Below are 14,743 nucleotides of genomic sequence, written 5' to 3'. Positions count from 1 at the left end.
AGCCCTTTCCTCACTCTGAGTGTACGTTCTGGAATATCCTCAGAACGAGTGCTCGCAGCGCGGCCCCATCCTGTGACCATTGTGATCACAGGATCTAGCCGAGCAAAGATCGGGATATGAGCGCTGTGATTGGCCCTTCCAATCACGTGATGGCTGTGTCCAAACTGCTTGCTATGTTTCACGTGACAACACAGAACAAATTACACTTTGCTGCAATGTAAAGTAGTAAGTGTACAGCTTGTATAACAGTGTACATTTGCTGTCCCCTCAAAATAACTCAACAGACAACCATTAATGTCTAATCTGCTGGCAACAAAAGTGAGTACACCCCTAAGTGAAAATGTCCAAATTCGGCCCAATTAGCCATTTTCCCTCCCCAGTGTCATGTGACTCATTAGTGTTTAGAAGGTCTCAGGTGTGAATGGGGAGCAGGTTTGTTAAATTTGATGTTATTGCTCTCACTCTCATACTGGTCACTGGAAGTTCAACATGGCACCTCATGGCAAAGAACTCTGAGGATCTGAAAAAAAGAATTGTTGCTCTACATAAAGATGGCCTAGGCTATAAGAAGATTGCCAAGACCCTGAAACTGAGCTGCAGCACTGTGGCCAAGACCATACAGCGGTTTAACAGGACAGGTTCCACTCAGAACAGGCCTCACCATGGTCGACCAAAGAAGTTGAGTGCACGTTCTCAGCATCATATCCAGAGGTTGTCTTTGGGAAATAGACGTATGAGTGCTGCCAGCATTGCTGCAGAGTTTGAAGGGGTGGGGGGTTTGCCTGTCAGTGATCAGACCATACGCCACACACTGCATCAAATTGGTCTGCATGGCTGTCATCCCAGAAAGAAGACTCTTCTAAAGATGATGCACAAGAAAGCCTGCAAACTGCTGAAGACAAGGGGAGCTACAGTTCATTGAGGGAACCGTGAATGCCAACATGTACTGTGACATACTGAAGTAGAGCATGATCCCCTCCCTTTGGAGACTGGGCCGCAGGGCAGTATTCCAACATAACGACCCGAAACACACCTCCAAGACGACCACTGCCTTGCTAAAGAAGCTGAGGGTAAAAGTGATGGACTGGCCAACCATGTCTCCAGACCTAAACCCTATTGAGCATCTTTGGGGTATCCTCAAACAGAAGGTGGAGGAGCGCAAGGTCTCTAACATCCACCAGCCCCGTGATGTCATCGTGGAGGAGTGGAAGAGGACTCCAGTGGCAACCTGTGAAGCTCTGGTGAACTCCATGCCCAAGAGAGTTAAGGCAGTGCTGGAAAATGATGGTGGCCACACAAAATAGTGACACTTTGTGCCCAACTTGGACATTTTCACTTAGGGGTGTACTCACTTTTGTTGCCAGTGGTTTAGACATTAATGGCTGTGTTGAGTTATTTTGAGGGGACAGCAAATTTACACTGTTACACAAGCTGTACACTCACTACTTTACATTGTAGCAAAGTGTAATTTCTTCAGTTGTCACATGAAGAGATATAAAATATTAACACATATGTGAGGGGTGTACTCACTTTTGTGGGATACTGTATCTTTTTTCAGCCAGCAATTCTCTGCACCGAAAGAACAATCATAGCAGCAGTTCAGCCGCTTGATCGTTCTTACAGGTGGCGGGAGGAGACATCCCACCCCCCGGTATTTCTCCGGGCTCGCCCGTATGATCAGCGAGCGGGAGAACGAATCGGTCCCTGCTGGAAGTTGATCATAGAGATTTCTGGTGACCAGATGATCCCCAGTCATCTCTATGACCCACGGAGGCCTGGGCACAACGTTATGACGTCACATCTGGGCCGGCGGATGTTAACAAAGCCAGGGACTCGGCTGGAAAGTAGTTCTTTCTTTTTTTTTTTTTTTTTTTTTTATCTCGGTCTTTCCAGCCTGGAGGAGAGATGTGGGGTCTTATAGAGGACTTGTCACGGACTTGATGTGATTCAGTTCGCATTTGCAGCGCTATACAAATCTTTCATTCATTCACTATTCCTATTACAAGGGATGTTTCAATTCCCTGTAATAGGAATAAAAGTGATAAAAAAAAAGATGTAAAGAGAAAGTGTAAAAATAAAGGTAAAATAAACAATAAAAAAAATATATATATAAATATATATATATATATATATATATATATATATATTAATATATATATATATATATATATTAATATATATATATATATATATATATTAATATATATATATATATATATATATATATATATATATATATATATATACACAGTGGGGACAGAAAGTATTCAGATCCCCTTACATTTTTCACTCTTTTTTTATATTGCAGCCATTTGCTAAAATCATTTAAGTTAATTTTTTTCCTCATTAATGTACACACAGCACCCCATATTGTCAGAAAAACACTGAATTGTTGACATTTTTGCAGATTTATTAAAAAAGAAAAACTGAAATATCACATGGTCCTAAGTATTCAGACCCTTTGCTGTGACACTCATATATTTAACTCAGGTGCTGTCCATTTCTTCTGATCATCCTTGAGAAGGTTCTACACCTTCATTTGAGTCCAGCTGTGTTTGATTATACTGATTGGACTTGATTAGGAAAGCCGCACACCTGTCTATATAAGACCTTACAGCTCACAGTGCATGTCAGAGCAAATGAGAATCATGAGGTCAAAGGAACTACCTGAAGAGCTCAGAGACAGAATTGTGGCAAGGCACAGATCTGGCCAAGGTTACAAAAAAAATTCTGCTGCACTTAAGGTTCCTAAGAGCACAGTGGCCTCCATAATCCTTAAATGGAAGACGTTTGGGATGACCAGAACCCTTCCTAGAGCTGGCCGTCCAGCCAAACTGAGCTATCGGGGGAGAAGAGCCTTGGTGAGAGAGGTAAGGAAGAACCCAAAGATCACTGTGGCTGAGCTCCAGAGATGCAGTCGGGTGATGGGAGAAAGTTGTAGAAAGTCAACCATCACTGCAGACCTCCACCAGTCGGGGCTTTATGGCAGAGTGGCCGAAGGAAGCCTCTCCTCAGTGCAAGACACATGAAAGCCCGCATGGAGTTTGCTTAAAAAACACCTGAAGGACTCCAAGATGGTGAGAAATAAGATTCTCTGGTCTGATAAGACCAAGATAGAACTTCTTGGCCTTAATTCTAAGCGATATGTGTGGAGAAAATCAGGCACTGCTCATCACCTGTCCAATACAGTCCCAACAGTGAAGCATGGTGGTGGCAACATCATGCTGTGGGGGTGTTTTTCAGCTGCAGGGACAGGACGACTGGTTGCAATCGAGGGAAAGATGAATGCGGCCAAGTACAGGGATATCCTGGACGAAAACCTTCTCCAGAGTGCTCAGGACCTCAGACTGGGCCGAAGGTTTACCTTCCAACAAGACAATGACCCTAAGCACACAGCTAAAATAATGGAGTGGCTTCACAACAACTCCGTGACTGTTCTTGAATGGCCCAGCCAGAGCCCTGACTTAAACCCAATTGAGCATCTCTGGAGAGACCTAAAAATGGCGGTCCACCAACGTTTACCATCCAACCTGACAGAACTGGAGAGGATCTGCAAGGAGGAATGGCAGAGGATCCCGAAACCCAGGTGTGAAAAACTTGTTGCATCTTTCCCAAAAAGACTCATGGCTGTATTAGATCAAAAGGGCGCTTCTACTAAATACTGAGCAAAGGGTCTGATTACTTAGGACCATGTGATATTTCAGTTTTTCTTTTTTAATAAATCTGCAAAAATGTCAACAATTCTGTGTTTTTCTGTCAATATGGGGTGCTGTGTGTACATTAATGAGGAAGAAAATGAACTTAAATGATTTTAGCAAATGGCTGCAATATAACAGTGAAAAATTTAAGAGGGGTCTGAATACTTTCCGTCCCCACTGTGTGTGTGTGTGTGTGTGTGTGTGTGTGTGTGTGTGTGTGTGTGTATATATATATATATATAATTTAAAGCGCCCTTGTCACGCACGTTTCCTATTGAACTGCGTTCAAATCTCACACGAGGCATTGCCGTGTGCATTGGAGCAAGAGCAACATTTCTAACCCAAGACCTCCTCTGTAACTCTAAACTGGTAACCTGTAAAAAAAAATTTGAAGGTCGCCTATCGAGATTTTTAAGTACTAAAGTTTGGTGCCATTCCATGAGCGTGCACAATTTTAAAGCGTGACATGCTAGGTATCTATTTACTCGGCCTAACATTATCTTTCACAGTATACAAAAAAAAATGGGCTAACTTTACTGTTTTTTTTTTTATTCCTGAAACTGTTTTTTTCCCCCAAAAAAATTCCTGCGCAAATACCGTGCAACTTAAAAAGTTGAAAATTCACTAGAGTCTCCGCTAAAAATATATATATATAATGTTTGGGGATTCTGAGTAATTTTCTAGCAAAAAAAATTATGATTTTTTTTATGATGTAGGAGAGGAGTGCCGGAATAGGCCTGGTATTGGAAGTGGTTAAAGTCTTTATAATTAGGCCTTTGGCATTGACTAGCTGGATCAAGTGCTGGAGAATTGTTCTTTTATGCAGAAGTTATAGTTATCCAATGCAGGTTTTTTTTTTTTTTTGTGTTTTTTTTTTTTTTTGTTCCCTGACATTTTTCTTATTTGTAGCTACATTAAAATGTACCTGTAGCCATTTTTATAGCCACTATTTTTTTTATTGCAATGATAAATTCTGTAAACTTATATAATAACTTTGCTTTGTCTAGGCTGTCAATAATTTTAAGAATGAAACCGGTTATGCGAAGAACATCCGCAAACAGCAATCTGCTCCGCAACCACGGCAGCAGCAAACAGCCCCACGCACTGCAGCACAGCCAGCTCGTCCATTGACCTCTCGCCAGCAAGATCCTCTTATTGCCCCCACTACTACTTCTACTTCTACTACTACAACGACTAGTGCTACTGTACCAGCAACAACTTCTGCTTCACAGACAACTACTACAAGCCTTTCCACAGCGCCCAGTACAACACAAGCTAACCCTCCAGCTAATGCTCAGCCACAGACTGTTCCCCCTGCAGACCCACCAGCTGCACAGCCAGTCCCTGCCCCCAAGGAGAGAGAGAAAACAGAGCCTGCATTTCAGTAAGTCTTTACAGCAGTTTGTAAGTTAGTTCACCTGTTCCATAAAATTATGTACAAATCGTAAGAGAACTGCAGGTTTACAAAATAAATATTCATACTTCCCTACATGGATCGATGCTCTCCCCTGCCAGCATTGCACAGAGAATTGGATGATCAAAGACTACTGATCACTCAGTTCTTGGTCTTCAGTGAGCAGAGAGCCAGTGACTGTCAGCCATCGACTCTTTTCTCTGCCCCTCCAGCGCTTACTGCAGGGGACAAGAGTGGCTGACTCAGGCTCTCAGCAGTGCATTCCGAGGCTGAGCCAGCTGCCAGACAAAGATCTTGGCAGAACCTGACATTGTCAGGATCCCTGCAAAGCCAGAACTCGCTCTGTGATGTCAGCCGATGTCCAGGACACAGGAGTGCAAAACGAAGTGCTCCTGTGATCCCCAGGAATACGGCCCAAAAAAGCTTCGGCCATAAAAATGCAAGCTGAAATCTATACTGCCAGCCATACAATAAAGCTCCATTTGAGGTTTCCATCAAACTGAGCCTCCAGTCTGCTTAATGCTTTGCTGCCTCTTTTGGGATTCCATCGTGCTATTAGTGTACTTTTTTACATATTTGTTAAGTGTTTGTGAAGGAAATCTTGCACACGTAGTAAAAATTTAAGTTGAAGTTAAACCCAACAATTTTAATGGTTGCCCAAATCAGTTACATTGAAGGCATGCCGTGAATGATAACCGTCACATTTGCTTGTGCTCTCAACCAAACTCTCAACCTATCAAATGGCTGGTTTCATAACTGGTCCCATGTGCAGCTCTATGGCAACTGCAAACCCAAAATGCTAAAATGGAAGTTTCCTTGGCTGTAAAGGATAAGTTTAGTGCCCTTTAAATTAGTAAATACTAATAAAAATTGACCATTTAAGTGGGCTTTAATGCCCAGAAGATGGCACAGCTTTTGTATAATGTGAGTGTTGTGATCGGTTATCACAAGATCTGGAGCCTGTCCTGCTTTCTGCTGGTTCGAAGTCTTGACAGAGGGCGGTCGGTGACAGCTTGGTCAGTGTACTGGGCGCATGCAGTGACTGTGCTCTCCGCACACAACCTCATGCTGCCCTGGACGCATATGTGCGGTGGCTGAGGGTTGGCTCGTTTTTCTTCCTGCCGCATATGTACTGCGCAGTTAGTAAATCGTAAAAAAAAAAAAAAAAGATATAACATCAGTTTAAATATAAAACGAAAAATTTCCCCCAAATCATTGTTTCCTATTAGGTTGTTTAATAGTGCAACCTTACCTGCTCTTAGTACCTTGGCTAACAATACTGCTGCAGTGCTGCACCTGCTCTGAGCTCAAGGTTGAGAAGTCCAGAACCTTTCTATTCTGCTGGACAATGATAAAACTATCAGCTAGCAAAGCTTTTTAGGTTCTTTCACACTGCCCAAATAGGACTTTTTATGTGACAGTTTTTTTGATGTCTGCTACCACCACCGTACTCATGCAGGGGACAGGACAGCCTTAACAGTCTAATGCCCCGTACACACGGTCGGATTTTCCGATGGAAAATGTCCGATCGGAGCGTGTTTTCGGAAATTCCGACCGTGTGTGGGCTCCATCGGACATTTTCCATCGGATTTTCCGACACATAAAGTTGGAGAGCAGGAGATAAAATTTTCCGACAACAAAATCCGTTGTCGGAAATTCTGATCGTGTGTACACAAATCTGACGGACAAAGTGCCAGGCATGCTCAGAATAAATAAAGAGATGAAAGCTATTGGCCACTGCCCCGTTTATAGTCCCGACGTACGTGTTTTACGTCACCGCGTTCAGAATGATCGGATTTTCCGACAACTTTGTGTGACCGTCTGTATGCAAGACAAGTTTGAGCCAACATCCGTCGGAAAAAATCCTAGGATTTTGTTGTCGGAATGTCCGAACAAAGTCCGACCGTGTGTACGGGGCATAAGGCTGGCCATACGTTATACAATTTTCTTTAGATTTACCTTCAACTATGTAGTGCAAGAACCGCGCCTGATTGCATATCTAATCTAAATCTAAAGAAAAATTGTATAATGTATGGCCAACCTAACACTGCTATTTTAAGAGGGAGAGAATACAATTAAATTATCACAAATCAATGTTATTTCTAAGAGGTCAAGTGCAAATTAATAATACAAATTCCTATTAGTGACTGGTTCTCTTTAGGAATAAACTATTCTTTGTTTCCCCGCAGCTACCAATTAGAAAAGCACTTTTTATTTCCAGCTGTTTGCCACAGCAGGCTTGCATCTTATTTGTACATGTGGGACACTATACAACACTCCTTAAAATAAATGTATCTGACTATTAAAGGGGGTTCTATGGTCACAGCATACATTTCTATTTTAAAACGTCAGCGTTGACCAAGCTATGCAAACAATAGCTATTTTTGGCAATCAAATATAAGCTTGCTTGAAAAATCGCATTTCATATTGAGTGCTGCCTCTCTGCTGACCATCTCTTTCCACAACTTCCCTGCATGCTTTGCAGCTTCTCCTCTGCATTTCATGTTCGATGTCTATAGACTACATCTCCCATGGCACCTTAGTGCCTACAGGCAGTGATTCCCTTAGTAACGGCTTAAACTCCTCTCAGCAGCTATGTAGTTTAGAAGGCAGGCTCTGTGAAATGTGTGACACAGCAGAATAGTGAATGTGTGAGAGAGTTCAGTAAAGTAAATATGTGAGAATCTTCCCAAAGTAAGTTTACAAATTGCAGGACTTTCAGGTGTATAGGATTGGGCTAGAAATAATTGCAATAAAAATGTGGAAATTAATATTATCTAATTTTTGACCATAATTGTGCTTTAATATGGTTCCCATCATTAAACTTTACAAAGTGGCTCTAATGCATCCGTGATAACATAATCTCCATTTTATGGTTTTATTTTTACTTATTTACTTCCTTCTTTCAAACAGCAGTCAGGAGAAGCGAGAGAGTTCCCGCTCAGGTACTGGGTCTTCTGCTCCAGTTACATCAGCTAGTATTTTACAACCATCGAACAGCCTACTGGTAGGAGACAAAGTATGTTTATTACGCATTGGATTATATTTAGGTATGTTGCCCCCATGAACTGCGATATCTAATGTATATTTTTGTATTGTGTGTTCCAGGGCTTCCATGTTCCAGTACTTGGCCAGGCACCTCCTGTTACTCACAACCTTCCAGCCCCAAGTAAGAAGTGACTCTGGTTTTTGTGGCAATAATGTCATATAGTCTGAATTCTATAATTAAGGCTCCGTTCAGATATGCAAGTTGGATGCGTTTTGAGCCGTGTGTATATGGGGTACATTGTCACTCACTAAAGAAATTGTAAAAAAAGAAAAAAAATATAAACACACGGTTTTTGACAATTCCTTTATTAATGCCTACAGAAATGACTGATATTTTTTAATCTTTTTTTTTTTTTTTTTTTTTTTTTTTTTTTTTTTGCAGCTCCCCTTATGCGAGCCAATATTTCCAGGCCATCTCTCCCAAGACCACACATGGGATGGGACAAGTGAGTATTTTGTATGCTCTATTCTTATTGCTTATATGATAATGCTTATATTAGTATATTAGCTTAATTAGATGTAGTATGTAGAGCTCTTAAAAATGTTTCCATTTAAATACACATCATCAAAAACTTGATAGTTCAATTTTTGCTAGATCCTGGAGATTTGTAGTCCAGGAATGTTGAGCTGTAACTGTGGAGATAGTTTATTATAAAGATTTTTTTTATTTACTTTCCAGCTAAGTTTTATTTTATTATCAGTAAGTAGTATTTGAAGTTTCAGTTTAACTTTTTTCTTTATATTTTACAGCCATAGCCGCGGGCGGCATCCTCACAATGATCGTCCACCTAGAAACCAAGGGCCATCTATAGCCTCCTCAGGCCCAGTCTATGTCCCTCCTCCAACACCTCTTTTTCCTCCACCACCACCACATGGACTTCAGCTTCCTCCTGGGGTACCACCACCTCAGTTTCCTCCACAGTTTCCTCCTGGTCAGCCTCCAACTGCCAGCTATAATGTTCCTCCACCAGGCTTTCCCTCAGCACCTGCCACAGTGTCTGCTCCATGGGTTGCCCCAGCCATTCAGGGTGCTCATGCTAGTGCTCTACCAGCCCAATCGCTGGCACCTCCTTTGTCCAAAGAGGAGTTTTATAGAGAACAGCGTCGCCTGAAAGAGGAGTAAGTAATGAACCTTGCTCCCTTAAGTTGCTTTTTGGTCTTTGTATTGCGTCTTACATTCTGCGTCATGTACCAAGTGTGCCAGTGTCACTTTGCGCTTAGTGGTATGCAAATAGGGTGAAAATAGTTGATCTGATGCAGCTTTTGGAGTTAATTGAAACCTCTGTGCTGCTTGCATATAGTGAAGAGGTACGCAGCTCGTAACAAAAAATGTTAAAGTGAACCTATTCTGGCTTCTAAGGAAAATATGATGTAGATGTTTTCATGTATTTGAATGAATGAACATTATATTTTATGGAAAACCTTTGAAACAAATTTGGTACCTTTTTAAAAAGTCCCATTTATTACACTTGGAATTGAACCTGTTCTGGACTAGAAAGTACCTTGGCTAACAATACTGCTGCAGTGCTGCACCTTGTATTCATTTTTAATTTGAGCCCTGTGGAAGCCCTTTGTATGGTATTCCTAGAATTTACGCAGGATTTATAGTTTCTTCCGATTGAAACTTAGCCCCACCTCTGTCAGTCAAGTACTGTCAGTGAACTACTGGAGCTTTTACTAAGCATTTTTTCTTTGGCAATTTAATAATAAGAGTAGGACGTATAGCCTTAGCCCTAGGGTCTGAGGGACTCCTCTGTAGGAATCAAGGCCAATACAAGTATTTCTAAGCACCATAACACTTACCCTGAAGCATCATGGTGAGATGTAGGCCTGTTTTGGTTCACTTTAACATTTGAGCATAAGCCACTTCTGTCTGTTATAATTAATATGTAATATTTAAAAAATGATATAAAACAAATATTGAATGTACTGTTTATCCATTTAAAAAATTGAAAGTTCTTGTTCTTTTTTATTTTTTAATGCAGATTAGCATATTTACGGATTGTGCATATTTTGCGTTAGACTTCTTTTCTTTCTCATCTTTTAAAGGGACACAAGAAGTCTTTAACCTTAAAGTTACACTAAACAATATCCTTATTCCCACAAGTAATCCTTACATATCCACTACTTAAAGCGGAAGTAAACTCTGTTAAAAAAAAAAATCTCCTTCCCTACAAAGTAAAGGCATAATGTGCTAGTATGCACTGCATACTAGCACATTATGTGGCACTTACCTGCAAGCGAAGCCCGCGTCGTCCCCGCTGCAGGCCACATACATCTTCGCCCATCTTCCTTCCGGGGCCATGGGCTCCGGCTGTGTGACTGGCTGGAGCCGCGTGATGTCACTTCAACGCATGCACGCAGGAGCTGCCGGTCACGGCACACACTCCTCAAGAAACGGCAGGGGTGGCTGTTCCTTCAGAGTGCATGCGCCGATGACCTCATCAGCGTATACAGTAAATATCCCCTAAACGGCGCACGTTTAGGAGATATTTACAGATATTTACAGTACCTATAGGTAAGCCTTATTCTAGGCTTACGTATAGGTACAAGCATTAAAGGGACCTCTTTAATGACCCTGTAATTTATTTTTCATTACATTTTCTCACTATGTTTTATGCCGCCATGTAACATCCTCTGTGAGCTCCTGAACCTCACCCTTTCTCCTTCGCTTCAGTGTGTTTTGGATGAGCAATGCACGATTGTGGTCATGTGCACAGCTCTTTACACACTACAAATTCCATAGTCTATCCTGGCAGCAAGCAAGAGAAGGGTAGCTATGTTTCTATATATAGTGTGGGACAAACTAAAATAAATGTAGCCACCCTGTAACAGGAAGTCAGTTCACCACAGCAAAAAGGAATTTGGAAGAGGCTGAGAACAATACAAGGTGTACTATCTTAATTATTGTACAAGACACATGCTACTTATTCATACACCATGGGTAATTGGCTTGGTCCTTTAGGTCAGGGATCTCCAAACTACTTCCTTCCAGCTGTTGTGGAACTACACATCTCATGAGGCATTGTAAAACTCTGCCCTTCACAGACATGACTAGGCGTGATGGGATTTGTAGTTCCTGAACAACTGGATGGCCATAGTTTGGAGACCCCTGCTTTAGGTGATTGGATGCTGGAAGCTTTTAAGGATATGCCCCCTGGGGCTCCTCCCCTAAACCTTCCTCACTCCGTGAGTCCTCAGTTTTTTGCTAGTGTCTGAAGGTGATGGAACCATTCTCCTTGTCCTCAGGGATGTGTCCTCAAAATCTTGCCAGTGTTAATCACCTGAAGGCACAAGGCTGTAATCCATGGTTTATGAATAAGTTGTCCATGTCTTGTACTCTACACCAAGATATGGCATTTACAGGCAAGTCAAAACTCCCCTTTTTTTGAGTTGAGAAAATACATTTGAATAGAATTTTCCTTTTTTTACACCAGAGTTTAGCATCTCTTTAAAATTACCACCTAAAAGGAGGATTGAACAGTGGAAAACACAAGAAAACTTGTAGGCCAGTCCAGGATAAACCCCTCCCACAACCAGCATGGCTTGGTCATTTTCTAGTGTTCTAGGAGAATAAACAACTTTTCTGCAGCTCTGCTGTGTTAGACCAACTTGATTTTTTGCTAGTACCCTTTTAAACATTTTTTTTTTTCCTTACGCAAGACTCTTCCGTGCATTGCTGTCATAGCCTTGTCAGCTGTAGCTTGCTAGCCTTGTGTTTGGATTAATGCATCCAGACCCCAATGGACTGGACATTATTTGGAAAGCCTGAAAATGACCTTTGGGCCTTGGTTCCATATAGGGCACTTTACAGACTCCATTCTGGTAAAAGTTAACTGTGGAGCACTTTCCAGGTGCATTCACATTTCCTCAGTCTCATTGAGTAAGCCAGTCAGGCCAAGCACCAGGGTTCACTTCAAACGTTTGGGTCCTTTCTACTCCATTCTTGCTGGTTTTATCATGTGGGATTGATCGCTGATGTAATTCGTTAGGTGAAGGTATCGCCCATTCAAACTCCTCACTCTTTCCTGCTACACAGTGTTAAGGAAGAATTTCCTATCTGTTGATTTTCCTTGCAAAGAGACATCCGTTTCTGCTGCCAGCCTACAGTGAGTTTGGTCACATCCAGCCATCTGACCTTCACCTGCTACCAATTGTCCTTGTTGCATGATTACCTGGGGCCTTGCCTTTTGCCCTGAGCCTATATATTGCTTTATCGCCATGCAGTCACAACATTTGATTCTACATGTGAGATGAAGTTACAGTCCCACTGTGAGCATCATGCTGCATCTCAAAACTCCGAATGTCTTCATTGAAGTCCAGAAATTGCGCGGGAACCTACCAAATTTGTCATCGCCTGCTTTCACCAGTGAGACTTCCTGGTTTGTGGAAATCAAAGATTCCTACCTACATGTCCCTATCCTTCTAGTGCAACAGCGATTTCTTTACTTAGCTGTGGGGCCTCTGTACTACCAGTTTGTGGACCCTTCAGCCTGGAGACCATTGGCTTTCATATTTAAGGACCTTTGTACCAGGGCATCTCCCATGTCGTTTCCCCTAATCTGTTCCCTGTGGGAGCTTCTTTTTGCGCTTTAGAAATGTTCCCCTTTGTACTTTCACCCACAAGGTTGTGTTTCTTGTAGCCATCACCTCTGTAAGGCAAGTGTCGGAATTAGCAACCTTTTCCTGCAAAGAACCCTTTTCGGTTTTGCATAAGGGACAAGATGGTGTTGAGGGCCAGGACGTCCCTTTTCGCATAAGGTAGTTTTTGCTTTTCACCTTAACCAGTATATTGTTTGTGTGTCTGTCTGGATCCAGTTTACCAAAAGGAAATTACCATCTATTGGCGCTGGCTGTTGAGTGTCTCTCTCAGCTATTTCTTCTCTCAGGAAGGCTAAATCATTTTCTTGTCATCCTTGATGGACCCTGTAAGAGTGCACTGGCTTCTCGTCCCACCATTTTGAAGTGGCTCCGACAGACCATTTTCCAAGTTTATGGGCTCAAGAAATGGATTCTAACCTTTCCTGTCAAATGTGCACTCTACTAGATCTGTGATTTGCTTTTTGGCATCAAGCAATGGTTTCCCAGACTTGCAAGGCTGCCACCATGTCTTCTGTTCACAAGTTCAACCAGGTAAGATGTTTCTGCTATATGCAGGCTTCGGGTGCAAAGTTCTTCCAGCTGCAGGTAGTTCCTAGTTCTGTTTTTTTTTTCTTGGGCCTGTTCGTTTGTTGTGGTGTTCACCGCTTGGTTGGACTGCTTTTGAATGTCCTGAAGGTTAAAGACTTTGTGTCCTTCAATGGATGAAAAAGAAATTATATTTGTACCCACCGTAAAAGCCTTTTTTTAGTCTAGTGAGGGACACATCTGTGTTTATGATCATGCTCTTGGTACTGCTTTGCTACAAAACTGAGGCATGCTGGAGGCAGCAGTATAACCCAAAGGCTAAAGACGACTTTGTCCTTCAATGTACTCCAAGAAAAGGTTTTTATGGTGAGTACAAACATCTATTTTATTAGCATATGTGAATGCAAGTAATCACCTTTTCTGTACTTATGAGACATGCAGACTTTAACAGACTTAATGTTGAAATCTGTATCATCTAGATCTGCTTACATTGTTGTTGTTTTTTTTTTGTTGTTGTTTTTTATTTATCCCAGAGAGAAGAACAAAATAAAATTTGAAGAGTTTACAAATGATTTTGCTAAGGAACTTTTGGAATACAAGAAATTGCAAAAAGAGCGGAAACGTTCATATTCAAGGTGTGAGACGTTTGATTTTAAGAGATCTCTGCTACCCGGTTATGGTTGTGGATGGAACTCACTGTGTGGATAATGAACCCTTAAAATATTATAAGCACTAACCTCTTCTAAGTGCACCCAGTATTAGCAACTTCTCATAATGGTTTGCTTGAGAAACCTCAGGTCAACGTGTGGGAAAGAGTATGGATTAGACTTTTTTTTTTCCCAAAAAAATTGATTTCCCTTTACAATCTGTCTAGTAAACAAATCGGAAGGGACGTACATCACGGGACACAGAGAGCCTTATATTTGTTATGGGGGTAATGCTTATATTCATAATAGGGTTATGCTGCCACCTACAGGTGATTCGGACACTGGCAAAAAAAAAAAATGAAGGAAATCTTCTCCCAGGTATAACACCTCCCAATTAGAGAAGGCTTTAGTTTTTTACTAGTGGCTGAAGGTGATGGTCACAGCTGTGCACGAAAATAGCCGTCTTCTCAATGGTTCCACCCAGTGCATGAGAATGGCTTTATTAGGATCCATGCCGGCGGCTATTCATCGTTCAGAGGAATGTTACCCGGACCCCACACGTAATGTTGCGGGAACGGCCTGTAATGTTGCCGGTTGGTATTGGACCTTGCACACTGATTTGTTGCCCGGTGAACTGGTAGGGTACTATACAGGTCCATGGCAGTGTCTTCCAGCTAGGTAAATCAAGTCTCTTTTTGGCAAAGGTTAAACTCCCTAGAAGGTCCTGCGGCTGGACTAGTAAGTGCCCTGTAGCACTCCTGCTGGTGACACCCTATCTGCCACTAACAACTCTTCCTTCTCCGGTGGGA

General features: G+C 41.9%; 1 protein-coding gene across 5 annotated transcripts in view; it reads left to right on the top strand.

The window, feature by feature from the left end:
• The window catches only part of RBBP6 (RB binding protein 6, ubiquitin ligase), a 78,224-nt gene that overhangs the window by 44,721 nt on the left and 18,760 nt on the right, over window positions 1-14,743 (top strand). The window contains exons 10-15 of one of the 5 annotated variants that reach the window (XM_073636526.1): window positions 4,706-5,082; window positions 8,029-8,119; window positions 8,221-8,281; window positions 8,543-8,606; window positions 8,911-9,279; window positions 13,821-13,922. In XM_073636526.1, the coding sequence (XP_073492627.1) occupies window positions 4,706-5,082; window positions 8,029-8,119; window positions 8,221-8,281; window positions 8,543-8,606; window positions 8,911-9,279; window positions 13,821-13,922 (1,064 nt within the window). Of the gene's footprint in view, window positions 1-4,705; window positions 5,083-8,025; window positions 8,132-8,220; window positions 8,282-8,542; window positions 8,607-8,910; window positions 9,280-13,820; window positions 13,923-14,743 lie in introns of all 5 variants that reach the window. The other 4 variants (XM_073636524.1, XM_073636525.1, XM_073636523.1 and 1 more) reach the window with 4 other exon arrangements.

The sequence above is a fragment of the Aquarana catesbeiana genome, linkage group LG06 (assembly GCF_042186555.1).
Source record: "Aquarana catesbeiana isolate 2022-GZ linkage group LG06, ASM4218655v1, whole genome shotgun sequence".
Taxonomy (NCBI): domain Eukaryota; kingdom Metazoa; phylum Chordata; class Amphibia; order Anura; family Ranidae; genus Aquarana; species Aquarana catesbeiana.
This window is presented reverse-complemented; position numbering and strand designations above follow the sequence as displayed.